Consider the following 25,654-nt stretch of genomic DNA (forward strand, 5'->3'; position numbering starts at 1 on the left):
TAAAGCACAGAGATCGCTCGTTAAATACCATTCGTAAACGCCCCTTGATAAACACCCAATAACCTAGTACTCCAAAGCCTCCCAATCCGCCAACTCGGCACCAGTATATACAAATCCAGGCTCATGATAAACCCAATAAAGCCCATCCTCTCCCTGCAAGGATATGTTGGCCAGATCTCCATTCCCAGGAAACATTGCATTCAGCATCGGACTGTTGGACAGATCCATAGGCTGATCCCCCTCTGGCTGTCCACTTCGCTCAGGGTTAGAACCACTCGTATGCGCCGCCAACCCCGCCGCCGCGTTGGCCGTCTCGTATGGCAGATCCTGGCCCGAGGCCTGCTGGTCTTGGGACGGGGGCCGGAGATGGAGACACATCTGGTCTAGCTCTCCCAGACGCTTCGCTGCTGCTCGGTTACCCACTGTTACGAGGTACTGGAGCACGCTTCTGGAGCCCTCGATCCCGCTTATGCCGAGGTTCCTGCCCGGGTGGATGGCTTCGACGAGGACGAAGACGAAGCCGACTGAGAAGAGGATGTCGAGGTCGAGGAAAGCGTTCTTTGCTATAATTAGTTAGATATTAGTAACTATTCGTCTAAAAGCTTCTTAGACTTACCAATCAACTCAGTGTTGCGAAGAGCTTGCAAGATGGCCAGACTCTTGCGAGCTGCTTCGATGCATATTTCACCGAGTCGACGCAGGGTTGGGCTAAGGTTCGGGGCGGGTTCTAACTCGCGATCACGGACGTTGCGAGCCATGTATAGCAAGATGGGTCTAACTGTATGTATCACAGCCTGGGATGTGGTTAGCAATAGAAGGTCCATCAGGGGTTTGGCTCCACGAACCTGATAGATACTCAAGTAAAGCGATGCGCTTGTTCTCGCGTAGGAGGGATCGGCATCGGAGAAAAGGATGCCAGCGACTGTCAAACCTGTAGGGCTAAAGTTCATGCGGTACTCGGCTGGCATAGTGGATTCGATATCATGGAGGGAGTGTAGAATGGCCTCAATGTCCTTGATGAAGGAGGTCTCCGAGTTTGTGTTTTGCACATAGATTGCTTCCAGGGGGTCAACCAAACTTGAACTTTTGGAATACGGAATTCCACGACTGACTTGAAGTAATACGACCAGTGATCTGGGCAGCTCTCACATTAACCCGGATGGCAGCAGCGGATGCAAACCCAGCCACGTCAGTTGGTGGGCCAATGGATATGGCTTCATCTGCAATAGCCATTGGGTAGCCTCCAGCTGCAGCTAATCTCCTAAAGAGCGAGTCAGTTTCTAGTTGAAAATAAAGAAGCAAACTAGCAAACCTCTCTTGCATGTATAGAGTCCACCAGAGACGACTACGGTGAACAGCTTCTGATCGGGAGAGATTTCCATTGCCCGTCGACTTGTGCATTCCATGGCTGATTGCTAGTCTCAAAGCCATGCTTGCCTAACGAATAGTGAGCAAAATGCACGGACAGAGAAGAAAGGGGTAACAAACATAGAGATAGGCTTCATCCTTTCGGTCGGCAACCTGAAGGAAGAGGGCAGCGAGCCCCACAACTTCGATGCCTAAGATATTGTGTTTCTTCATATCACTCATGGCCGGCATGTGTTTCATGGCTTCGTTGAAAAAGGCAACCCCTGGGACTTCGGAATCCTCGACAGTCCCCGCACGGAGGAGCTTCCCTATCGCCAAGACAAAGAGAACCTGAACAAACCAGAGCCCGCGGATGGGTGTCTCATTCCCAGTATCCCGATAAAGACGTGATAGGCTATCGGAGAAGGACCGGATGTCGAATAGATGTTGAGATATGCCGACGTTTAACACGACAAGTTCCAGGAGCTGGTTGGCCTCTTCCTCGGATGGCCAGCCACGGACGTTGGCGATTAGTTCGCGATCCAAGTGGGGAGATGCAACAGCCATGGATGCCGCGGGACTCTTTTCTGATCCAGCAGTAGATCTGGCTAGGAGAAGTGTTCGGATCTCGGTGCCAAAGATTTCGCTGGAAGATAGACTGGGTTCCGGCAAGATGGCTATAATAGATGAGTTGAGAAGGTCGTACAAGAGCGAGTCACACTAACCTCTGGGTGCCCGACTGGTCGGCACTCTTGTAGAAGGTGGGACACGATCTTCATTAGGAGGTCGCTGGCCAAGAAGCGAGAAGGCAGAGGTCTCTGAACGGGGAGTTTCAGCTGCCCTTGTGCCAAGGTGGTTGTCAGATATAGGCGAGTTGCCCGTATTCCTTATTGTTGGAGGATCACCATTCGAGGCACCCTGATCTTGAGATGGAGAACCTGTACCGCAGTTAGCTCAACTGTAATCAGGGACTGGACTGTAACGTACCTTGCTGAGCGGCTGATGTACCAGTAGCTGGCTGTTGACGCTCGTAGTCAGCAACCTTTTGCTGAAGTTGTTGGACTTGCCTACAGCTTCATCAGAGATTATACAACTTGGGGATGAGATTAGCATACGAGACAGAGTACATCTTGCGTTTCTCAGACGTCGCAAACACACAAGTCAGCTGTCGTTTACTGCAATACCGACACGGCCAGGTGCCGGAGCACTTGACCTTCTTGTCGCGACAGACATTGCAAGCAGTCGAAGTGCGCGCAGCCTCAAGCTGAACAGAACGACTCCTCCGTCTTGCAGGTCTTTGCGGTTCCTCCGGACTCCTGCTCCTCTGTGCCGAACGACGGGAGGTTGAGGACCGGGGTGCCGGTTCCGGGTCCATGCCGGGACCGGGCAGCAACAGGTGACAGCGCACGATCTAGACAGGAGGAAACGCGGTGGAAACGTATGATTGAAACAAGCGGGCTCGAGGAGCCCAGTAATTGAACTGCGCAAATCAATTGAGAGAAACGAGATGAGGGTCATGCCCATCCGAGGCTAATAATGTTTTAGCGGATAATGGCCCCAACTTACAGCTGCTATAGCGGTCTGGAACCCCCTGCGTCACAGTGCGGGTGAGCGAGCGTGAGCCGAAACCAAACCGACTAGACGGCTATAAGCCAAACTCAACTGGGATCCATTGACACCAGGAACACCTCAAACAGAATACTTGGTATAATCTCAAGAGACGATACTTGATCAAGATAATGAAAAATAAAGACATGAGTTTTAGCTCGTTCAAAATTTGACAATTAAATGTCACATCCCAACTCCAACAGCCTACTCTAAACCATCTGGTAAACCGCACCAACAGTCCCCTCAGTGTCCTCAAAGAAACGGAACAAACCATGATCACCCTCCTTCTCCTTCTCGCTCAACATCTTACCGCCAGCCTTCTCGATGATGGGACCGATGGTGTCAACATTCTCGACGAACCAGTACACGCAGATACCACCCTTGCCTGGGGCAAAGTGACCAGTGTGGTCTGGGGCCTTTTGGATGCCGCCCGTCAGGCCCAGGCTAGGATTAAAGTCGAACATCCGGATCTGCTCCTTGGGATACTTTTCGGAGTTATCCTTGAAGGAGAATTTGAAGACCGTCTCATAGAACTCAGACGCTATAGGGTTGTAAGTGAGACTGGGTGCAGAGGGGGTCAAGGTACAACACTCACCACGGCCAACATCATGGGCAGGAATACCCATCCAGACGGGGGTTCCAAAAGCAGGAGGCTTCCAATCGGACATTTTGGGATAGGCAGTGAATAAATATTTGAGTAAAAACTTGAGGGATGAGGCTGTTGATGGGCAATGGCTACAGACAAAGAGAAGAGAGTTCAACCTAAGGCTCCAAAGGCCACATTCCCCTTTTATAACCCATCCTGAGACTCATTCACGCTCATTCACGCTCTCAAGTCTCATTTACGAAGCGGGGCACATGGACAGACTTCCCTCCGGTGGCTTGAGACGGGTGACGATGCTTACACGTCTCCAACAATCAGAGCGCGTCTTGTCAGCCATAGATTCAGTAGCTCGAGCGCCAGCTAGACACGAATACACGTGACTTTTGCTCGATGTCACACAGTGCGGACATGGCATAATAACAGTACAAGGGACCCCTCCATGCCAGAAAATGAGATGGCGGGGCAGATCAGCAATTATTATGGCGCGCATCGGGCCGTCACGTCACTCGTCGCGACAAATCGACATTTCGAATCTCCCTCCTTTTCTCCTTGTCTGCAAGTGACATCTGAGATACTGTACAGCAGCGCAGCCATGCCGGAACCAGTGTCAGTCCTCTTTGTGTGCCTAGGCAACATCTGCCGCTCGCCCATGGCAGAGGGCATCTTCCAGAACCTTGCCAAGCAGCCCGAGGTTGGGGGTAGGATTGGGCGCATCGACTCTTGCGGCACAGGTGTGTTTGAATTGGGCATGGAAAAGGAGGCCATCCTGCTAACAGGCGCGATAGCTGCGTACCACAGCGGCGAACCCCCGGATGACAGGACCATGGCGACTCTGGAGGCCAACGGGATTACGGACTACGACCATCTCGCGCGGAGGGTATGTTGTCATCCCCCCTGTCAACTCAATCGGCGGCGGTGCATAACTTGAGACTCACTAACGTCGGCTTGCAGTTTCACCCCAGCGACTTTAACAAGTTCGACTACATCTTCGCCATGGACCGGTCAAACCTGTCGGATCTCCACCGGCTACAAAAGAACAACCCAGACTCCAAGGCCAAGGTGATGCTGTTTGGCGAGTTCAGCGGGACGAAGCGGCCCGAGATTGTCAACGACCCCTATTACGGAGGAAATGAGGGTTTCTCCAAGGCGTTTGAGCAGTGCTCGAGGTTCTCCAAGAACTTTCTCAAGGAGATCCTCGAGGAGGAGTAGGCGACGGTTAAAGGGGGAGAAGAGAGGAAGAGGTGGAATTAATACCCGATATATGTGCATAGAGAGAAGGGGATAGACGTGCTAGAGATGAATTAGACTATTACCTGCGATATTACACGACAGACATCCGATGGCCATTGGCTGAAGGGTTCCGGCGAGATGGTTCGTTTTGGAAATTAGTTGATTCGACGTCGATCCAACAGAAGCAGTTGAAACCATGTCTCAGATTCCGGCGGCGCGGACCGCCCAGACAATCCGTGGCTGGCTTACATACGAACACACGTACGTCCATACGAGGAGAGAAAGTAAAAACTCACCAACGGCAGTGCAGTGTTTGCTTTCGGCTTTGATGAGTCCCACTTGCGAGATTCAGCCCTACGTTCCCCGGGTCGCCATGCGGCCGCCTAGTGGCCGGAGGGCTCAAATTGGGTTGACGAGGATGAAAAGACTGACGAGCAAGTTGCGTCCTCACCTCAGACGGAGATGCAGCTACATCGGGGGTTCCGGGCTCCGGGGTGAGAAAATGACATGTGTCCACGACAAGACATTTGAATTTTCTTTATCTCGCGACGAGTGAGTGGGTGTGTCCATTTGCCGAGAAATGCTGACCAGAGAAGCTGACCACGGTGCAGTTGATGATTGTTGCTCAGCCCCCTCACGTGTGGCACAGGACGGCGTGCGGCTTGGGTACGAACCGGCGCTGGAACTGGGCTTGGCGACAGTGTTTCCGTCCCGAACAAAGACTAGAATCAGCGGCATGCAGCACCTTATCGTGCACATTTCTCAAACACGAGGATTCTCCCCCTTTCTGTAACGCCCAAACCCGGCATGTTTTTTATGTGATTCAAGCAAAATCAGGGGTGACAGGCTTTGTCGTTGTCGCGCGGCTACGAGGTGAAGAGCTTGATACGGCGTCTGATTGGGTGGCGCACCCTGTGGGGGCCGCGAGCTCAGCAAATCAGCCACACGGCCAGGCGGTGACCTTGGCTGCGGGGGCTAGCAGCCCTGGAGATCCCCGCCAGTAGCAGCTCAGAAACGGCCCCCAATGGTTGCAGCTGAGAGAGTCCATCCATCCATGGCTCGGGCACCATGAGAGCTCCATCCATTCATCCCCCCTTCCATCCATCGCTCAAAAGGCCAACCCAAAGCGTGTGCCACCAAACTACATACATATATCGCGACGCGCTGACGTTTTTTTTGGGGGCCCTTTGTCTCCTCCTTCTTGCTTTCTCACAAGCATCTTCACTTTGCGCTGCCGTTCGTTGTCTGGTGACGACAGCTTCTCTCAGAGCTCTCTTACCCCGCCGAATCGTCCCGCACACACTCTCTCACCATGTCCGACCTCCAAGGACGGAAGGTCTTCAAGGTCTTCAACCAGGACTTTATCGTCGATGAGCGCTACACCGTCACCAAGGAGCTTGGACAGGGCGCCTACGGCATCGTCTGGTGAGTTTCTCTTTACCCTGCGCCTGAGTGCTGTTGCTGCCCTCTTTCTCTTTCTACCCCGCCGCATTTGCTGACGACAGCCCCGCCTCGTCGGGAGATGTAGTGCTGCCGTCAACAACCAGACCAACGAAGGCGTCGCTATCAAGAAGGTCACAAATGTCTTTAGCAAAAAGATTCTCGCAAAGCGCGCCCTGCGCGAGATCAAGCTGCTCCAGCACTTTCGCGGCCACCGCAACGTGAGTCGCCCACCCACCACCTCGAGCTGTTTCAGCCCCGGCGCATCCCGACCAACAGACGTAAAACGACATGTATGCTGATGCCCGACCAACAGATCACATGTCTGTACGACATGGACATTCCTCGACCCGACAACTTTAACGAGACGTACCTGTACGAGGGTTAGTCAGATATACCTGGGAGAGATGTGCACAAGATGAGCTGACGCGGTGACAGAGCTGATGGAGTGCGATCTGGCGGCCATCATCCGTTCTGGCCAGCCCCTCACCGACGCCCACTTCCAGTCCTTCATTTACCAGATCCTGTGCGGTCTCAAGTACATTCACTCGGCCAACGTCCTGCACCGAGATCTCAAGCCCGGAAACCTGCTGGTCAACGCCGACTGCGAGCTCAAGATTTGCGATTTCGGTCTGGCCCGAGGTTTCTCGGTCGACCCTGAGGAGAATGCCGGCTACATGACCGAATACGTCGCTACTCGCTGGTACCGAGCTCCTGAGATTATGCTGAGCTTCCAGAGCTACACCAAAGCTAGTATGTGATGGCCTATGTTGGAGTAATGTGTGTTTTGCTAACTTGAGTAGTTGATGTTTGGTCCGTCGGCTGTATTCTGGCCGAGCTGCTGGGCGGCCGACCCTTCTTCAAGGGTCGCGACTACGTTGACCAGCTGAACCAGATCCTCCACATCCTCGGAACCCCCAACGAGGAGACGCTCTCGCGCATTGGATCTCCCCGAGCCCAGGAATACGTGCGCAACCTGCCATTCATGCCCAAGAAGCCCTTCCCCAGCCTGTTCCCCCAGGCCAACCCAGATGCCCTCGATCTCCTCGACAAGATGCTTGCCTTTGACCCCTCATCTCGTATCAGCGTGGAGCAGGCTCTTGAGCACCCCTACCTGCACATCTGGCACGACGCCTCGGACGAGCCTGACTGCCCCACCACCTTCAACTTCGACTTTGAGGTGGTTGAGGATGTCGGTCAGATGCGCAGCATGATCTTGGACGAGGTGATGCGATTCCGACAGCTCGTCCGCACCGTTCCCGGACAGGGTGGTGCTGGCGGTGTTCCTGGCCAGCAGGGCGGCGCCCAGGTCCCCATGCCCCAGAGCGGCAACCAGTGGACTGCTGAGGACCCCCGACCACAAGAATATGTTGGTCACGGACACGCGGGACTCGAGCAGGATCTCCAGGGTGGCCTCGACGCATCGAGGAGGTAGACACATAGTCTATCAACAGGAGACGGTAGACAGCGAGCTCTATTCTAGAAGAATCAGAGACACAATGGTCAAAAGACAAAAAAAGAGCTTCAGGGAAGGAGAAGACGCGGCCTTGGATAATTTTCGAGAGCTTAATGCCCGAACCGGGAGAGTCGGGGAACAGACAGCCATGGTAGCTTGGATGGCGGCGAGAAAGACATGTCTGATGCATGTGGCGTGAAGGATAGAGGGTCGATTCCCCTCGTCTTTTTTTATACTTTCTACAAAACGAGATACGAGATATATTATATCGTCCTTTTCTGTTGTCTTGTTGTGTCGTAGCCTGTGTTGGTGTTTTGTCATGATCAAGTATATGCCGGAAATAGGAGTGGACGAGCAATTTGATAGGCGGCTATGCTATACATATGAACATACATAAAGACATACGCCCAGATTACTTATGATCGCTTTGTACTTGAACTTGGGCGACTCCATTGAAGCGCAATTTGTGATCTACTCCTTAGCCTCGAGGATGGGCTTTGCTATTGCCAAAAGCTACTGTAGTATGCTCTCAGTCCTACCACCAGCTCAAGACTAACGGACAAACCATGCATCACCTTGGTGTCATCTCTCAGTCTTCTGAGGGAGACTATATACTAACTAGTCTTTCTTAACCGTGTTCAAGGTGTTGAGTGGATAATGGTCTCAACATTGACCTTGTTTTGAGATCAAGGCGACGGCTTCTCGCTGTAGTCCACTCCAACTACGGATTCCACAGTTCCCGACTTCATAGCTCAGAAGCTCTTTATCTTGTGCCAGATATGTCACTGTTTTTTCTACTTTGATTCGTGTACCGTAAGTGGTCTACTAAGGGAAGGGAGCGGATAAACGACACACATTCTTGACATCTATCCCAACACAAGGACAGAATAATGAAGCAAGATAAGATCTAGTAGGTCTTTAGTTGTTCTCCTTTTCTCTAACATACTTATTATCAGAAGAAAATAATAGGAGAGTAAAAATGATTATGAGAATCCGCCCAGGACAGTCTTGGTGCTATGTCAACTCGGAACATTCAAGTTGATGTACCAAAATATCTACTCGTGTTATTCGCAAGGGCATACTTCAACGGAAATGGCCAACTTCAAAATTCCATTACTCACTTGATGTGCGTAATGCGTCTGTCCAGCTCCTTCGTCTCGATAGTGCTGTCTCTCAGTCGGCACCAGTGTCTTGAGGATCTTGATGCGAAAGTTCGTAGCTTCTTTGCGTGGTATCTTCTTTCACTCTCGCGTTAGTTTCCTCCCTCGTGATCATGTTGACCTTGGACAGCAGGGTAAGTGGACATGGTATTGTCGGAGTTGGCCCTATCTGAGGCCGCGGGCTGTTTCGGCCATGATCACTATCGTGGACGTATTCGGCATGTTAAAGCATGCTTGTAGTGCTTTTCATCGCGGTAGCTGACTCGGAATTGCTCTGGTTTCAATACTCAGTGTTGGGTGTAAAACTGACAACAGACGTTGAGACGTCTTGGAGTTGTTCTTGGAAGTGGCTGATATGTCGTGCGGAGGTTTCGCTGGCATGATGGCTCTCGCAACGAGTTTCTGTCATTCGTGAGCTATTCCAACACTGTCATAGACAGGGGTTTCATCGAGGCAATTGTGCGGCCAAGAACTGAGGTGCGAGAGCCGGTGCCGGTCAAGTACTGTATCAACTTGTAAGTGGCAAGAGACCATTGTCCTTTTATCGAAGGATATCGTGACGTTGACGTAGCTGGGATCTCGTATCCAAAGCTTGAAGAGGCGCTGCGCAGTGGTGATGCTAGGTTCTTGGAGTGTTGATCATCCGTAGGCTTCTGGGTAGAGGATGACGTCTACTTGATCGATTGAAGGAAGTAAGAGGTCGATCCAGCGATAAGCAAAGTCGAAGAAAGGAATAACTACATGGTCATTTACTATTGTGCACCAATTGTCTTCCAAATCAGGCATGACGATAAGCTTTGAAGCATTCAAAGCTGTTTGCACCATGTTAAACTCAACGTGTCAAGTTCACGCTTGTCTTGTTTGACAATGCAAACAAGTCTTTGAAGATAACCTCACTTTGTATGAAACGCTCCCAGTTGAATGCGAGGTGAGGCGCTAGAGTCGGTTGCAAAGTGGATAAAACCCGCTCGACCCACGATTGATGTGCGGATTGATGATCTTGGACAGAATGAGCCGTCACACGGGCCAAACCTTGTCTCACCTCGACCAGACCTCCCCGGCGACTCTCTTCTACTTTCTGCGTCATTCAACAATGCGATTGAAGCCGTCAACATGTTTTCGAGGGTCAAGGCTTATCTACATGTCGACTACAAGCCTGGAGAGCGGCGTCTGGTGCAAAAGATTGACTTTTTCATCTTGACGTTTTGCTGTCTGAGTTATCTCGTCAACTACGTACGTTGCCCTTCCCTCACAGCTCTCATGTGCTCATAATCAGACAGCTCGATCGCATGAACATTAACAATGCCTATGTTTCCGGCATGAGGGATGAGGTCGGGTTCAAGGGGGACCAGCTGAACCAGGTCTTGACCTGCTTCACCGTCGGGTACGGTTTCACTCTCAATGACCAGCCACTTCTAACACGTCTCGCAGATATGTCCTGGGCCAGATCCCGTCGAACCTGTCCCTTCAATACATCAAGCCTCGCATATGGTTCCCCCTCATGATGCTCCTCTGGGGCGCCCTCACCATGGTTACCGCCTCTGCCCGCAACCCCCAGTCCATCATGGCGATCCGCTTCTTCCAGGGCATCTGCGAGGCTTCTACATTTGTCGGCACCCACTACATCCTTGGGTCTTGGTATACTGAACGGGAACTGGGGAAGAGGAGCGGCATCTTTACCGCTTCTGGCCTGGCGGGCACCTTCATCGGAGGTTTTATACAGACGGGCATACATGAGAGTATGGATGGTCTGAGTGGGTTGAGTGGATGGCGGTGGCTATTCATTATTGACGGTCTCATTACGATTCCTGTCGCTGTGTATGGCTTCTTGCTCTTCCCGGATACACCACATACGACAACAGCTTTTTACCTCACCGAAGAGGAAAAAACTCTGGCAATCTCACGAGTCCCGCCATTAGAAGAACGACCTCCTCTCACACTCAGATTCGCCAGAAGCGTCCTCACGTCCTGGTTCTGGTGGGGGTTCGTCATCCTCTGGATCATCGCCGGCGAGACCGAATCGTTTAGCTCCAACGCCCTCCTCGCCCTTTACATGCAGAACCACCCGACCAATACTTATACTGTTTCCCAGCTGAACAATTACCCAACCGGCGTTCCCGCCGTGGGCATTGTTTCAACCATGTTCTGGGCTACATTGACAGACTTTCTAGGAGGGAAGCGTCACCTCGTGGGTTACTTTATCGGAGTGACTGGCATTGCAACGTCCATCATGATCTTGGTAGCTTCCAAGGATCCAACAAGCTCAGCGTCATCGAGGGTCACGTTTGCGGCATACTACTGGGCTGGTTCCGTCTACGCCTGCCAGGCCACGTTCTTTGCATGGTGCAACGACACCATGCGTCACGAGTCCGCCATGTTTCGAGGCGTCGTTCTCGCGGGCATGAACGTCGGCAGCAACGCCGTCAATGCCTGGTGGAGCATTGTTTTCTACGGGGCTTCAATGGCTCCCTGGTTCATTGTAAGTCCCTTAATCTGAGGTGTCACATCTGTCTAACTTGTGTGCAGAGAGGGATGTGGGCTATGATTGCGTGTTGTATCGCCTTGGTTCTATGGTGTGCGGTGTTGACTTACAAAGATCGCAAGTATCTTAAAGAAAAGGAAGCTATGGGTTGTGAGACAAGGGGCCTGAACCAGAGTCAGGAGCAGGATGCTGAGAAGAATGAGGGTTGAGTGTAGCAACAATTCAACTAGCAACTAAATGAGGTTCTATTAAATAATAGGTTAGAGACTGTCAGCCTTGAACTGATTCATTCTCTTTTCCATTTGTGAGTGGGGATTCGGCCGTCATCGCCCAAAACTTGTGGTCATCTCTCTCTCTCCTCCCGCGAGGCCCAATATTGCCTTCCAAAGCCTCGCTTCTGCTCCCCCCAGGTGTTTCTAGTGGCAGTCATGGGTCAGGTCGTGAATCAGGTCGGATATGAGTGTCACCAAAAGAACACCGCTGAAATCATCCTTATCATGATCCATCGGCTCGTGTGCTATCCCCTGGGCATCTTTTTGCTGTTTAGATTGTGTCTTGAGAGGCTCAACCTGCTTGTGAGGGTTCTGAGCATCCTTTCGATTCTTTTTCGACTGTGGTTGAGGTTGTTGCTGGTCTGGAGTCTTTTGGTGGATTCGAACTCGTTGCTGTTGGAGGAGGATCTGCGCTGGTGCCTGGAAGGTGCGCAGGCTTGATGTTGTCCGGGCTCTGGCAAGAGCCGAAGTAACGTTTCGACGTAAAGGTGCTCGAAGCATGGTTGCTGTAGTTGTATCTGGGCGTGTCAGATGGAGTGTCTGTTGGGTCAGGGGTGGTGGATAAGACCTCTCTCAAGACAAGATGCCAGTTCACGACGAGTTGTTGAAGAATTTTATGGAGAAGAATTAACGGATTGCACAGGGTCAAAAGTCAAGCTCTTAATATCATGTTTTATTCTGGCCGATTTGAGAGGAAGCTTTTGCGGGAATGGGATGAGCCGCTCTATGACGGCGGCATTTGAGTATTAAGTCTGGCCAGAGCATCACCAGACGACTACAGTCACTTTTACAAAAAGAGAAATTACATGAAATGTTGCCTCATGTTGATGTATACAATATGACATCCGTCGATAGAACATGCTTTCTATTTGGTGCGTGTAAGTCACTCTTGAGAGATGGTCGAGGGTGAACCTTTCAATTAAACTTCACTTGTACACCCGAGAATGCCCGACAAATTACATCTGTTCAGAGAGAAGACTCAGTAGAATTTATTTTTGGGGACTTGCCTGGGGAGCACGCATTTAATGTTCGTACCACATTTACCTGTAGGTGAATACAATCAACCACCATCACGTTGCAAATTGGCTTTAATGCTTCACATTGAAAGACATGTTGAGATGTAACTCATTTCAGTTGATGTTTAACTAGCTACCTATTCTGTCCTGTCCCCGTCCCATTAAAACAAATCCCATATCAACCTGCCAGATGCGCCATGCATGAACCAGTATCTATCACACAAACAATAACAACGCCATGAATGAGAGGACTTCCAATCGTGAACCTTTTTTGGAAAGAAAAATGCCCCGTATGAAACCGTGGTATCTGCCCTGAGAAGCCGAAGAGAGAGAAAGCGACCTTTTGGGTGCAAAATAGGTATAAAAGCGATCGTGAGGTGACCATTTATAAACTCCAGAACCCCATTCTATCCTGAAAATATGTAATTGTGAAATGAAAGGTGTGAGAGAGTAGAAGGCTTAGCCGTAGAACCAGTACATGGCAGTGTACGAGGTGCTATCGGTGCCGGCGCTCTTGCAGCCGTGGGAGTTACCGCCGGCAGTGAAGACGCGGTAGACAGAGGTGACGCCGTAGCTGCCACCAGCATCGCCGAGGTAGAGCCAGTCAACGGCGCCAGTACCATCAGGACCAGCGCTGGCAGAGGTAGGGGCCTTGACACCAGCGATCTTCTTGCCAAAGAGCAGCTGCTGGGCCTTGGTGAGGTCAAAGGTGGGAACACCGTTGGCGTTGAAGTAGTGGTGGCCGGCGAAGGGGATCTTCCTGTAGCCGTCGAGCTCAAGAGGGGCGTCCTGGGGGAAGGGGTTGGTGGAGGAGGCTCCGATGCCGTAAGTGTTGAGGTTGAGGGGGATTTCGTGACTGGAGAGAGCAGTGGCAGTGAGAGCTGCCCACTTCTCCTGAGAGAGGGAGACACGGCTCTGGCCGGGGTAGAGGTGAGTTACGTCGTAGAGCATGGCGAGAGCACCGGCGGCGGTGGCGTCGGAGCCATCTCCCTTGCAGGTGTAGTTCTGGATACCGAAACCAAGGGCGATGTGCTTGAGGGTAGCACCTTGGGGAGGAGACTGAAGCTCTTCAGCTAAAAATGGTGTCAGTGTTTTGTTTCAAGGCTTCAATGGCTTGTGTTAGACTCACCACCAGTCGAAGGAAGAACTGGTTCAGGCCGCGAGGTAGTGCAGCTGGAGCCAGGACGATACCGAACAGGGTTAGCCAGAGCCAGAGCGGCTGAGGCAAGGAAGAAGAGGGAGTTGGCGAGCATTGTGATGTAGTTGACGATGGAGCAAGGTAGGATGAGACACGGGGCGTTGAGATCAAGAGGTAAAGATGGTGTCGATCTCGAAACAGCTGACCAACGAGGAGAGAGACGAACGAGGTTATGAGGGAGTAGTAGACGAAACGAAAAGAAAAGAGGAAGAGCGTCTGATGGAGTTTATACCGGGCGCGCGGCAAGGAAGGGCAAAGACAAGACAAGAGGCGGCAAGGCTAATAATAAACGCTACGGCCAAGGGATGCCACTGGATGAAGGGTGTCCACCTGGGCGCTTAACGGCAGAGTGTTGCGCAGAGAGGCGGGGTGTTGGTATGGATGGGTGGAGATTGGGCAAGCAAGGGTGTGGTGTGGAAGAAGTTCCAGAAGAAGAGAAAGAGAAGAGAAGAGATGATGAATTGATGTTGTGTAGTTGAAACGAGGAGACGAAACGAGGGTTTATATCAACTTGACAAGCAAGAGCTAAACAAGTGCTGAGCCTGCAATCTTGAGGGGGTCCGTTTGAGAATAGACAACTTTGTTTGCTTGCTCATCAAGTCTGACAAGAGGAGAAAAACAATAAACGGACTAGGGGCCTCATGCAATGCAACGCTGTTCGCTTGACCGGCGCAGGTGAGAAAAAAGAGGAGGGGATCCGGGCGGCCGCGTCCAGAGGCGACCCTAGCGTGAGAGGAAAAGAAGGCTGGGATGGAAAGGACCATCATGTGGGCTCTGCTTTTTGCATTCTTGATGCCGTCAGCCTGAGTAAAAATTCCGCATGTGTTGATGTGGTATCGTGGGAGTAAAAGAGGCGGAGTGTAAGCAGGTTAAACCATAGTAGGCAGTCAAACTTTTTGGAATCAATTTTACTGGAATTAGAACCTTAGCAATTGGAGAGAAGGCGCAGCAAGACGGCTCGTCAACGATCCGCAACGGCTATGATCCTGCCGGTATAAAGTACCAAGGACGGTCAGCACGAGGTAAGTAAGTAAGGGTATCCATATCTGTAGCAATAGCAATAGCAAAGCCATCCTTGGCTCGCTTCTCGATGAATGCAGAGCTACCCAAACCTAGAAGAGAGAGAGACTGATTGCATTATTGCCCCAGCCCCCCTCAAAGCCAAGAAGAGAAAAGAACTCGGCATCTTAGACATCTCGATTCCGCGTCTTGGGGACCCAACGGGGCTCGGCCACGACACCACAGTTGGCATCAGCAAGGATTCCGATTTGCGAATGCGTACCCCAGTCGAGAAGAAATCGTAAGAGGTCAGCAGCAGCAGCTACAGCAAGGCTACAGCTTGCATGCCATCTCCACTATCAAGTCGAGATGAGACAGGCGGCGAGGCAAACGAAGAACGAGAGGAAGAAGCAAAATAGGCGAACCCATCTATCTGAAAATCCTCGCCTCTGCCCGTCGTTTCAGCTGAAGCCCCATTCTCTAACTTGACCTAGGTAACTTGGAGGCTTAGCGTCTCTGCAAGGGCTCAGACGGCAAATCTCATCCTCATTTCCTCCTCCCTTTCCGTGCATTAAATTAGACGCAATCAAGTAGAGACGTGACAGAAGAGAGACATTCTTTAATTGCCTTACCGTATTTACCGGGAGCTGAAAGAAATGTCCCGAAGCGTTGTGTGCGTGTGCAGCGCGCATGGTTTATGTGCCCAGAGAATTACGCGCCCACAGACGCGCTGTCTAAGCGTGGTTGGCTCGTTTCCCTCGGCTGGAAGCATTCTCCCCTCCTCAGCAAGGATCAATGAGAGCCACTGCGGCACGGCACGGGAAGAGGGGGAAGCCACGTTTCGCGTATGTTTTGGTGTTTGAAGCTAGATCCCAAGCCAAGCTACACAGAGATAGGTCAAGTAGCATGGAGATGGACCCAAAACATCATGGGGGATCTGTGTTAAAACAGTGTTTTAACGGTCAAGACGAAAACAAAAGGCTTGGCTTTTTCTTGGGTCCTACGTATACTCACCTGAAATGTCGTTGTGAGGGTTGCACAAGGCGTTCACCTGAGGGCTGTGTCACTAACGGTGACTCTGTTAGTTGGACTCTGTTGGCCCTGCTTCCAACCCAAGGCATTGACGCTCTGCAGACTCAATTGAATGTGTCTGTTGGTCCTGACAATCACAATATGCCTTGCCAACAGCGCCAACAGGCATAACCATAGCAATTGATGTTGTTCTACTCCGTACAAGTCATGCCACACTACACGAGCTGACTCCCCACGTTATGACCGGCCCCACTTGCACATCTTCTCGGCTCCTTCACGGGTCCAGCTACACCGACTCGACCGACTCCTCCCTCCTCCGTCTCCGTCTCGGCCCCGGCATCGTCTTCCGCCCACCATGTCGCGCCGTGCGCCCAAGGGCGAGTACATTGAGACGGTGAGCACCTTTCTACCCCCTCTGATGCCCAGACACTGACTCTGACTCTCTAGGACACCGGCAACAAGGTGGCCCGCAGGGCTGTCCTCGTTGGAACTCAAAACATCATGCTCGGCGGCAAGACCGTCATCCAGCCCGAAGTCATGATCCGCGGCGACCTCTCCCGAACAGCCCCCTCGTCCTCCTCGTCCTCTTCGTCTGGCGCCCCGGCCAGCAACACCGCCGTCGCCATCGGCCGCTACTGCTTCCTCGCCCGGGGCGCCCTGCTGCGTCCCCCCGGCCGCATGTACAAGGGCAGCTTCACCTACATGCCGCTGCGCATGGGAGACCACGTCTTTGTCGGCCAGGGCACTGTCGTCCAGGCCGCCACAGTCGGGAACCACGTCCAGATCGGCAAGGCCTGCACCATTGGCGAGTTTGCCATTGTCAAGGACTATGTCAAGATCCTCGACGGCACCGTGGTCCCTCCGAATATGGTCATCCCTAGTTTTTCGGTTGTTGCTGGACAGCCTGCGAGGGTTGTTGGAGAGATTCCTGAGGGAGGACACGATGAGTTTGAGCTTCGGGATCTGTACAAGACTGTGGGCAACAATCCCCAGCCTCCTGCCTCGTGAACTTTCAGAGTCTGGGTGAGTGTACGCAGGGATAGGCAGGTGACCTACTCGTATTCGACTCGTGGGCACATATCTTGTCTCAGCAAGAAACCGGTCTGTTGCCTGGTGAGCGGCCAGTTACGCAGACCTCGCGAGGCCATCATCATGCGTCTTTGTAACGACCCCTGAAACTTCAAGGAGGATGCGGTCGAGATAATGGCCACTCTACCAAGTGGCCTCTTACATCAGAATACCGGGTTACCATGCACAGCACATACGAGAGAATATTCATGCTTGTTTACACAAAGACAAAACAAAGACTGGGTGGAGGAGGATGCCCCTAGAATAGCCAAGTTAATGATACCCTTTTGATCTTTTCTTTCGAATCGTGTCGTTCGTTTGAAAGCAGTGCATGAAGCTAGCTAGGCTTCCAATAGTGACAGTGCCAGCCTCCAGCGGACAGCATCATGCGCAAAATCGCCCAGAACTTGAAGTATATAGAGCAGCATGCACTAAATAACTCATAACCAGAATTATATAGAGCATCATTACAGCGAGACGCTTGCAGAGATCTCTCACACACGCATTATTTTCATGCCCCTCGTTTGTTGCGTCCATAGCTGTCGAGTGAGGAGGCGACAGCAAGGTCCCCGTCATCGATACATCTAGGCAACCAAGCTAGAGACTCGATAAGCTGCTGTGGCAACTATCTCAGACTCTCCCCCGCTTGTCTTCCCCTCCCGAGTCATTTCCTCTTCACCAGAGTTTCCCTCCTCCCCTTCAGACTCTGCCCTTTCGTCCTCTACCCTCACCACAACAGCTCAATACTCGGCTTCATCGTTATCAAACATTATTAACGATGGCGCCGTTTCCCTCGAAGCTCGTCACCGCTTACCCGCCCTGGTGCGAGGATGTTGGCAGCCAGAACCCGGAGCCTACTCCCCAGCCATTTGCCCTGACGCTTCCTCACGTTATCCGCCGCAACACTGACCTCTACAAGGCCATCGGCGAAATGGACGATCTCACTGACAAGGCTCTCAAGGAGCGCCTCATCCCTCTCTGCCGTGAGCTGCAGGAATACCAGGAGCAAAACCAGGAACAGGTTCACGGTCTCTCCAAGGCCCTCGTCGCCAAGTATGGCGAGTGCTCCATCCGCGTCATGCGTCGCACCTGGGACCTCTATCTTGCTCTCACCACTACTCCCGAAATCCCTGGCGATGATCCTGGCATCTTTGACCAAACCGAGTGGCTCTCCAGCATCCGCCGGGTTGTGCTGTACCGAATGCACGTCCGCCTGCTTCGTGACCAACTTGATAATGCAATCGCCGCTTAGTTCGCGGACGACTTTCAGGTCATCAGCAAGTTCCAGGAGGAAGGTCTCCAGAGCACCTATGTCACCGACGTTCTCGTCCAGGAGCAGTCCGACCGCATCAAGCGTGCCGAGAAAGAGCGCGAGGTCTTCCAGGCCATGCACAACGAACTCACCCAGGAGGACCTCGAGGATATGCCAGCCTACAAGAGCACCGCCCTCGGAGAGGCTCCCCTTTCTGCCCTCCGCCGCTGCATCTACACAGCCCAGGTCTTCCACCAGGCTCTCCGCGACAGAGGAGAGGAAGTCCTCGAGAATGATGAAGAGGAGGTCAAGTGGCTCTACCAGGCCAAGCAGCTCTGGCACATTGCCGGCCGTGCCGCCATGAGCTGGGCTCCCCGCCGCCACGGAGAGATCCAGGGTATTCTCACGGTCTACTGCCAGGACCTTATCATCCGTCGTCGCCGCGAGGGTTACGAGCGTGACGCCGGACTCCGTGCCCAGTTGGAGGCCATTCTCGGAGACACTCGTCACGGAAACGCCTACATGGCCACCGACGAGTCCAACCCTGACGAGAATGAAGATGACAATGCTGAGGGCAAGGAGAAGGAGAACGCCGACTAAGCAGTTCCACTGACCGGCTCACCGTCACGACTACGTGACTCAACGGAGATTCATCTCAACATGGAAGGAATTTGTTTCTTGGCAGCATACTCGACCAGTTCTAGCTGGCTTACTTACGACTAACGACTACAACCCCACGGGAGGAGGGCTATCAATTAACGAAGGAAGTCATCGATCAGCGAGCACTGATCTCAAACTCGTCAAGAGTACCGTCAAGGATCACTCGGTAAGTGTCTTCATGTCTGCAATAGCAACTAGATGAACAAGACGGTGCTAACGAACATCGATCAGCACACAAGGTTATTCATCGACACACGAAATAATCCATGAGCGCAAGATGTCATCAGACACCGCCAGAATTCGTCAATCATGACAGGGAAGGGATCAATTAGGACAGAAGGCTATCAATTAGGACAGGGAAGTCCTCATGTAAGGTTTACTCAAGAGCCAGCCAGGGTGGCGCTCTAACTATCAACGATACTCGCTAGCTACATCAATCGCTTCTTTTCTGGTTATGTTTGCTGTCTTTCGAGTAACTGTGCCTTCATGACACTCTGATGCTCGCTCCTCTAAACCTTCTAGCTGGCACACCCAGTCAAGCATCATGGACTTGTACTACGGAGCGTATCAATAATGAAGCTGACAGTGTTGTTCTTGAGCACTACGTTTCGGGTGTGGACTAGGAATTCTGTCCCTTCAGGGAGGACCAGTCCCCTTACATCTGGTTTCTGGTACTCGAGTTGCTCGTTCAAGGTCCAAAGCAGCAGGGAACACTTCTCGTTGAGTTCACCACCAATCTTACACCACCCACGCCAAGCACAGGCGAGAGTTGTCTCTCTCAGAAGGGTCCGCTACCTTGTGTCCTTCATTGTTGAGCCAGCCCTCTCCCTTTTGTTGAGCAAATAGTCACATGTACATATTCGCAGTTACACCTACAAAGAGATAGCCAGAGTGATTTACCAGAGATCAGAGTAAACAGTCTTGGCCAGAGATTTATGTGCCAGCATTATGGCTTGATTCGATGACATAGTAGCTTTGACAGGGCTCCGTGGTCCAAGGAAGACAGCCTCAGCTCCTTGGCGGCAACAGTGGAAAGTCATTGGTGCCTGACACGACGAGGGGACAAACAGAGCCAAAGTTCCCACTCCTCTCCAGTCATGAATGTTGCAGGCTTCATTGTATTCATGTCTTCTCTAATGCTGTTCCAATGGAGGCTGTTTGAACAACAGCCGTGCTGCTCTGCTTATTTTTCCGGATAAAGCCTGCATCAGACCACAGGCTCAGTGGCATGATCCAGTGACAAACAAGGAACCCCAGACCCTTTCCTTTTCCAAACCCGGAAGGCACCCTCTGCAGGCCATGTTCCATTGCTTTGATAGTTCCCGTGTCTCCCGTCACCTGTGGATCACTCCCTTGTTGTTGCACCCAGGTTTGGCCAAGGTCCCCTGGATGCGGGTATCTGATGCATCCCGAGTCCGGTGAACCCTGAAGACACCCAATTTTAGATCAGGCTCTGCCAGCCTTGTCAGTGTGTGCTCGGCTTTGTCTCGGTGTGTGACGTCGTTTTTATTCTCTCTAGTTTACCAAAGGTCCATTGCGTCTATCAGGGCGATTTAATTGTAACATTGGACACATTCAAGATACCAAGAAGATACCTTAATTTGTGCTCCATATGAGCGTTAATCGTCAAGGACTGTTTGCTTTGACAATAGTAGCAAACAGGGCCAAGGCGTGACTGCATCCCTTTGTCGTCAGTGCCCACCGGTTGCCAAGTGCCTTGGCAGTAAATACATATCTATCTGATCAGTGCCCACAAACTACACACTATATAAGTGGCGTCAATTCAACCGAACTACGTGAAAAGAGAGACGATCCAGGTTTTCTCTCTCTTTTCGTAGTAGTAGGAGCCCTCCCTATGCCTTGGACTCTATGACACACTCGCGCAATGTCTACCTCTATAAAACTAGATAACCACTTGACACTGTCTTATCTTCTCTTTGTATAGAACGGTTACCGTAGTGCAGATTTATATACTCACAGGACATGAAGTCAATCGGGAAGGATTCACGTGCCAGATAGGTATCCATTATCAGCCGACTTGATGGAGCTCACCGCAACTTGGACACAAAACTCATCACCCAAACAAACGCCAAGATTTGTCTCATGACATTCCAAGCATTATCCAGTCAACAATCGCTCTGACATGTGACACAGCTCAAGGCCACAAATCTCCCCTCAACTTAAGCGTCTCTCACCACCAAGCAACCAACACATCACTCACTACTAATCACCACCATTCCAACGTGTAAAACGGTGCACTAAACATAGATTTCCAGGCCAAGAAAGCTTCATCCCCTCCAAGCCAAGCCTCAACCAAGGACCCAATCATTCCAGTCTTCCCTCCACCTCCCCCATTCTCCGGATAAAGCCGGCCCACAAACGCATGCGGAGAAACCGTTGCGGGGAGAGAAGGTTTTCTCTCTTCTCGCCCGGCCGGACGGGAACGGATGTTTAGGAGCTGAGCCACAGGAACAGCGAATGCCGGGAATCGACCGCTGATGGTGTGTAAGAGGTCGGTTCAGCCGAGGGCGGGTGTGCCGTTGAAGTTGGGCTTGGCAAGTGCCGAGTCTATCTTCGGCAGTCTTGAGTGCAACGCTCTGATAGTCGCCGATATGGCCTCGCCGACGATGCTGGCTCGGGGACCAATGCGATGATATGGAGAGTACTAATCACGGCAAACCAAGCGGTGAAACCAATGCAAGAGTTCATAACGTTTCGTCTTTGATCAATTATTCTAATCAGTGACTCTATCAAGAAAGCCCGTTCTAGGCGTTGAGCCCGGGGCCATTCCCCGGGGCTCACATGCTCTCGACTGTCTAATAGACCGGGGGTATAAACCGAACAACTCCAAGAAATCAAAACTACGGGCTTCGTTTGCCCGTGAAAAACAGAGAGCGAAGAGAAAAAAAAGTTGCTTCAGCTCTTTTCGTAGAAAAACTTTTTTGGAACCCCCTCTAAACGCCTTGACCAATATGCAAATGCTTCAAAAAAGAATCCTCTCTCCCTTTTTTTCGCGCCAAGTATACAATTGCCGTGTCGTCGTAAAAAGCTCAGGTTTTGCTGTAGTGTAACAGGTCTTTGAGAGTAGTGGAGATGGGTCGTGCGCAAGCCTCAGAGAGTGTGTGAGGTTGCGGTGAGGGAACAAAGGGGAGCGGGCGGCGGGATGAGGCGTATGGCTTTTTTACAGCATCAGCCCTTGGCGCGCCTTCTCCTCAGCAAAGGCCTTTCGGCTCATTAGGAGGACGCGCTCAAAGCCCTCGCGGCCCTTGGCGGCGTTCTCCTTGAAGCGGTGCACCAGGGTATCCTCGATGCTGTTCTTGATGCGCTGCCAGCCACCGCACAGGGCGGTGATGTTGGCCGTCTGGATGAACTGGGTCTGGTGGTCGCCCAGGGGCTTGTAGATGACCTCCTCTTGTACGTTGACGAGGTTGCTCCACGTCAGGTTTTGGCTCACCATGGTGACGGTGCGGTTGACGGGGTCGACATAGCTGGCCTCGTAGACAAAGCTCTCGTCACCGGTGCTGCCGACAATGGTCTTGATCCAGTCGGGAACTGATTGCTTGCAGGTGATCAAGCGCTCGGTGCGGAGGATGCCCGTCTCGGCGTCGACGTCGCGTGAGAGGGTGTCGACGGCAATGACGTGCTCCGACTTGTTGTTCCAGGGCCCGTACTTTCGCCAGTTGGCTGAAGATACCTCATCCCACGAGTAGTTGAAGGTGACCGAGTTGGAAAAGACCTTCATTGTGCCTGTAGGATTCGTAGGATAGCTCGTAGGTCGATGTCGGTGGAAGAGTTGCTGATGGAAGGTTCGGTGCGGAGTAGGAAGCTTTTTTTTTTTCCTGTACTGCCGGAGGGGGGCTGGATCAGGAACAGGAACGAATGGGCTCTGTTGATAACTGAGCCAGAAAATAAATGAAGGATGGAAGGAGACGCCTCTCAATTAATATCCCAGGCAATAAACGACGACGACAAGAGATTCCCCGGTGGCGATCAGAAGCAGGTAGACGGAAGTGAGGGCAATGATGAGCAAGCGGGAATGCGGCCTTTATCTGGGGAGGCACTGCTTGATAAATTTGATCCCGCATGTGAAGAAGACCTCGCACACGCTCGCTATCTCCGGCCTTCGGAAGCTTGGCCCGAGCGTCGCCACTGCGAACGCTAGCCCCGATGTGTGCAGCGTCTAGCCCCATGTGGCAAGGTCGGTCCGGGTCGCGAGAAAGCCTCGGGATTCTGCCACGCTGCGATTGGCCCGGCCAGCAGGAGGGCCTTTTCTACCCTCCCAGAGCCGCGCTTCGGAGCTGGGTCTTACAGGATGGTCTCGTGCAGGAGGAGCAAAAAAAGCTGGAGGGCCTGTGCCACAAGGTGGCGAGTGCGTCAAAGGATGGGGAAAAACCGGAGAAGGGACGCAAGGCATTGGCGATCAAGGACCAAGCATTGGCCAACCGCCGCAAGAGCCTCTTTCTGGGTCGTCGAGATCGGGAAGGGATTAACTGTGGCTCGCATCATTCGAATTCAGGGTCTCGATGCTGGAATGTGCAAGAAGGGGCATGTTTCGAACAATTGCATCTTTTTCTGATCCCGCTGTCAGCCACGTTTTTGTGACGCATCGATCGGGATCTTGCAGACTCGTCAAAATGGCCAGATACTTGCATAGAGGGCATCCATCACAACTACGGAGGTAACAATTCCAGGCGCTTATGCATGCTCGGCACCAGGGAGGTGGTAAATGGCAGCTCAATGCAGTGCATACTTGCTTGTCTTGTGCAACAGGAGGCATGGATCATTGCAACTTTGTCAAATTCAAGTCATCAAACTATACAGATTTTCCTCAAGAGGCTATGCGCGCATCAAAAGATGGGAACCATATTTCAGAGTCCTTCTCGCAATCCATTACATAGCTCCCTTTGTATTGTGTCGGCTAGTAGTCTTCACCACGGCTGACGACCTCCTTCACGGTGGGTCGGATCAGAATGGTCTATACACCGTTAGTCAATAGTACCACACAGTGTGCCAAGCTTCACTTACATGCTCAAACTGAGCAGTGTACGAGCCCTTCTTATCACACAAGGGCGGGTACGCTTCGACAATGCCGCTGTTGACAAGGCTGTTGAGCTGCGTACTGTTAGCTTCACCTTCAACAACAGCCATCACAACCACTCACCCCAAGCAGATACTTGTCCTGGCCGAGGCGGTCCAGGTATCGTCGGCAGAACGGCAGCGTGCCAAAGTTCTTGTTGATCACGTTGAGCAGAGACTTGGCCGAGCTCAGGCGCAGGTCAACGTGCTGCGAGTCTCCTCGCTTCGCGTAGTGCGACGTCTCCATGTCATCCCGGACGTATCCGTTGCCGGTGCTGCCGAACGTCTCGATGGCAAAGACATCGCCCTCCTCCATCTTAGTCTGATCGTTACTCTTGACAATGGGCACCGCCTTGGTGCCGTGGATGCTGTAGGGCAGAATGTTGTGGCCCGTCAGGTTGCGGATACTCTTGACGGGATACGTGGTTCCGTCAATCTCAACCTCGAAGCTCTCCATCACCTCCTGGATAACACCTCCAATCTCGCCAACTCGGGCGTCGATACCCGCCTCACGGATACCAGCGTTGGTGGCGTCCTTAACAGCCTGGAGCAGGTTATCGTACTTGGGCTCGAAAGCCATGGTAAAGGCCGAGTCGACGATGCGGCCGTTGACGTGGACACCAAAGTCCACCTTCATGACATCCTCCTGCTGCAGAACCATCTTGTTGCCGGCGTTGGGAGTGTAGTGCGCAGCGCAGTGGTTGAGGCTCAGACCACAAGGGAAACCCATACCAGCCTTCATGGCATCGCCCTCGGTCAAGCCATCGTGACCGGTCAAGGCACGGACGCTGTTCTCAATACCCTCGGCGATCTCGGTCAAGGTCTGGCCGGGCTTAATATTCTTCTGCGTCCACTGGCGCACCTGGCGATGAATCTCGGCCGCCTCGCGGAAATCGGCCAGGAAGTCGCTGTTGAGGTTGTCCAGGTGACGCTTCTCCTCGTTTGTAGTACGGTAGTTGTTCTCGTCCTTATACTCAACCTCCTCTCCCTTGGGGTAGGCCTTGTTAGGGAACAGCTGGCTGATCATGACGCGGGGAGGGTCAGTCTGGCTGGTGGGGTGCTTCTTCTTCTTCTTGGGCTTTCTCTTCTTCTTCTTCTTGGTGGCCTCGCCAGTAGGGGCGGCGCCGTCGACGTGTCCATCGGCTTCGTCTTCAGAATCATCGCCGCCGTGTTCGTCGCCGGCAGCGTCGGTCTTGGACTGGGCGGTTGCGCCGGGCTTCTGAGAGCCTTCGGCCACTGCGGGGCGCTCGGAGTCAGTTCGATCCGGGTCTAACGGTTCACAGCCTCGTTCGGGGAAGACGCTTACCGTTGAGCTCCTTGAGAGCTTCGGTGGGTACTTGAGCTGCCATTTTGGCTAACTACGTGAGGGTGAAAGAGCAATGCTGCTGTCAAGAAGAGAAATGGTGGGAGGGTTGGAGGAGTGGGAAGACATTACCCCACCAGAGTTTTAGCTCAGGTGACACAAATAGCTGTTCAGTAGGGTGCAACTTTTGTGCGCAGCCTTTTTGTCACCTCAAGTCCCCACAACAGATTTTTGACATGACGAAAGTGGGTGCATCACACGTTGGCCACGCGAGGATTCGGTGGGATACAGGTGAAATACTGGACTATTATTAAGAGTGTGGGATAATGCGAATTATTCTTGTTATCCGTAATACTTCGTATTTTCAAAAAGCCATCGCTGACTCTCAGCTTACAACATTGATGACCAAGTAGACAAATGTTTCAGCCTACGTAAGAGAATAGTCCCGGAG

At 52.3% G+C, this 25,654-nt stretch overlaps 11 protein-coding genes across 11 annotated transcripts; 5 read left to right on the plus strand and 6 right to left on the minus strand.

The window, feature by feature from the left end:
- Positions 1-63: 63 nt before the first annotated feature.
- MRS44_008032 (uncharacterized protein) lies at positions 64-2,722 on the minus strand (the record flags this gene model as incomplete). Its single annotated transcript, XM_046275927.2, has 9 exons — positions 64-563; positions 617-794; positions 846-1,057; positions 1,113-1,261; positions 1,313-1,437; positions 1,489-2,024; positions 2,073-2,285; positions 2,335-2,414; positions 2,463-2,722. The coding sequence occupies 9 exons, from the start codon at positions 2,720-2,722 to the stop codon at positions 64-66; spliced, it is 2,253 nt and encodes a 750-aa protein (XP_046133947.2).
- Positions 2,723-3,164: 442 nt separating this feature from the next.
- Positions 3,165-3,623, minus strand: MRS44_008033 (uncharacterized protein; the record flags this gene model as incomplete). The annotated part of the gene is made up of 2 exons (XM_046275926.2): positions 3,165-3,496; positions 3,551-3,623. The coding sequence occupies 2 exons, from the start codon at positions 3,621-3,623 to the stop codon at positions 3,165-3,167; spliced, it is 405 nt and encodes a 134-aa protein (XP_046133946.1).
- Positions 3,624-4,151: 528 nt separating this feature from the next.
- Positions 4,152-4,768, plus strand: MRS44_008034 (uncharacterized protein; the record flags this gene model as incomplete). Its single annotated transcript, XM_065620746.1, has 2 exons — positions 4,152-4,436; positions 4,511-4,768. The coding sequence occupies 2 exons, from the start codon at positions 4,152-4,154 to the stop codon at positions 4,766-4,768; spliced, it is 543 nt and encodes a 180-aa protein (XP_065476818.1).
- Positions 4,769-6,101: 1,333 nt separating this feature from the next.
- MRS44_008035 (uncharacterized protein) lies at positions 6,102-7,664 on the plus strand (the record flags this gene model as incomplete). Its single annotated transcript, XM_046275925.2, has 5 exons — positions 6,102-6,214; positions 6,318-6,450; positions 6,546-6,612; positions 6,668-6,982; positions 7,033-7,664. 5 exons carry the CDS (start codon positions 6,102-6,104, stop codon positions 7,662-7,664), a joined length of 1,260 nt encoding a protein of 419 aa, XP_046133944.1.
- A 2,294-nt stretch (positions 7,665-9,958) lies between these two features.
- On the plus strand, positions 9,959-11,536 carry MRS44_008036 (uncharacterized protein; the record flags this gene model as incomplete). The annotated part of the gene is made up of 4 exons (XM_046272702.2): positions 9,959-10,078; positions 10,126-10,229; positions 10,277-11,324; positions 11,372-11,536. 4 exons carry the CDS (start codon positions 9,959-9,961, stop codon positions 11,534-11,536), a joined length of 1,437 nt encoding a protein of 478 aa, XP_046133943.2.
- Positions 11,537-11,743: 207 nt separating this feature from the next.
- On the minus strand, positions 11,744-12,100 carry MRS44_008037 (uncharacterized protein; the record flags this gene model as incomplete). The annotated part of the gene is made up of 1 exon (XM_065620747.1): positions 11,744-12,100. The coding sequence occupies one exon, from the start codon at positions 12,098-12,100 to the stop codon at positions 11,744-11,746; it is 357 nt and encodes a 118-aa protein (XP_065476819.1).
- Positions 12,101-13,074: 974 nt separating this feature from the next.
- MRS44_008038 (uncharacterized protein) lies at positions 13,075-13,868 on the minus strand (the record flags this gene model as incomplete). The annotated part of the gene is made up of 2 exons (XM_046269139.2): positions 13,075-13,688; positions 13,745-13,868. The coding sequence occupies 2 exons, from the start codon at positions 13,866-13,868 to the stop codon at positions 13,075-13,077; spliced, it is 738 nt and encodes a 245-aa protein (XP_046133942.1).
- Positions 13,869-16,199: 2,331 nt separating this feature from the next.
- Positions 16,200-16,852, plus strand: MRS44_008039 (uncharacterized protein; the record flags this gene model as incomplete). The annotated part of the gene is made up of 2 exons (XM_046275924.2): positions 16,200-16,238; positions 16,292-16,852. The coding sequence occupies 2 exons, from the start codon at positions 16,200-16,202 to the stop codon at positions 16,850-16,852; spliced, it is 600 nt and encodes a 199-aa protein (XP_046133941.1).
- An 838-nt stretch (positions 16,853-17,690) lies between these two features.
- MRS44_008040 (uncharacterized protein) lies at positions 17,691-18,764 on the plus strand (the record flags this gene model as incomplete). The annotated part of the gene is made up of 2 exons (XM_046279446.2): positions 17,691-18,119; positions 18,165-18,764. The coding sequence occupies 2 exons, from the start codon at positions 17,691-17,693 to the stop codon at positions 18,762-18,764; spliced, it is 1,029 nt and encodes a 342-aa protein (XP_046133940.1).
- A 3,241-nt stretch (positions 18,765-22,005) lies between these two features.
- Positions 22,006-22,566, minus strand: MRS44_008041 (uncharacterized protein; the record flags this gene model as incomplete). Its single annotated transcript, XM_046275923.2, has 1 exon — positions 22,006-22,566. One exon carries the CDS (start codon positions 22,564-22,566, stop codon positions 22,006-22,008), a length of 561 nt encoding a protein of 186 aa, XP_046133939.1.
- Positions 22,567-23,742: 1,176 nt separating this feature from the next.
- Positions 23,743-25,249, minus strand: MRS44_008042 (uncharacterized protein; the record flags this gene model as incomplete). The annotated part of the gene is made up of 4 exons (XM_065620748.1): positions 23,743-23,799; positions 23,850-23,936; positions 23,986-25,169; positions 25,207-25,249. 4 exons carry the CDS (start codon positions 25,247-25,249, stop codon positions 23,743-23,745), a joined length of 1,371 nt encoding a protein of 456 aa, XP_065476820.1.
- Positions 25,250-25,654: the final 405 nt, after the last annotated feature.

The sequence above is a fragment of the Fusarium solani genome (assembly GCF_023522795.1).
Source record: "Fusarium solani strain SB1 chromosome Unknown bctg00000004, whole genome shotgun sequence".
In the NCBI taxonomy this organism is placed as follows: Eukaryota; Fungi; Ascomycota; class Sordariomycetes; order Hypocreales; family Nectriaceae; genus Fusarium; species Fusarium solani.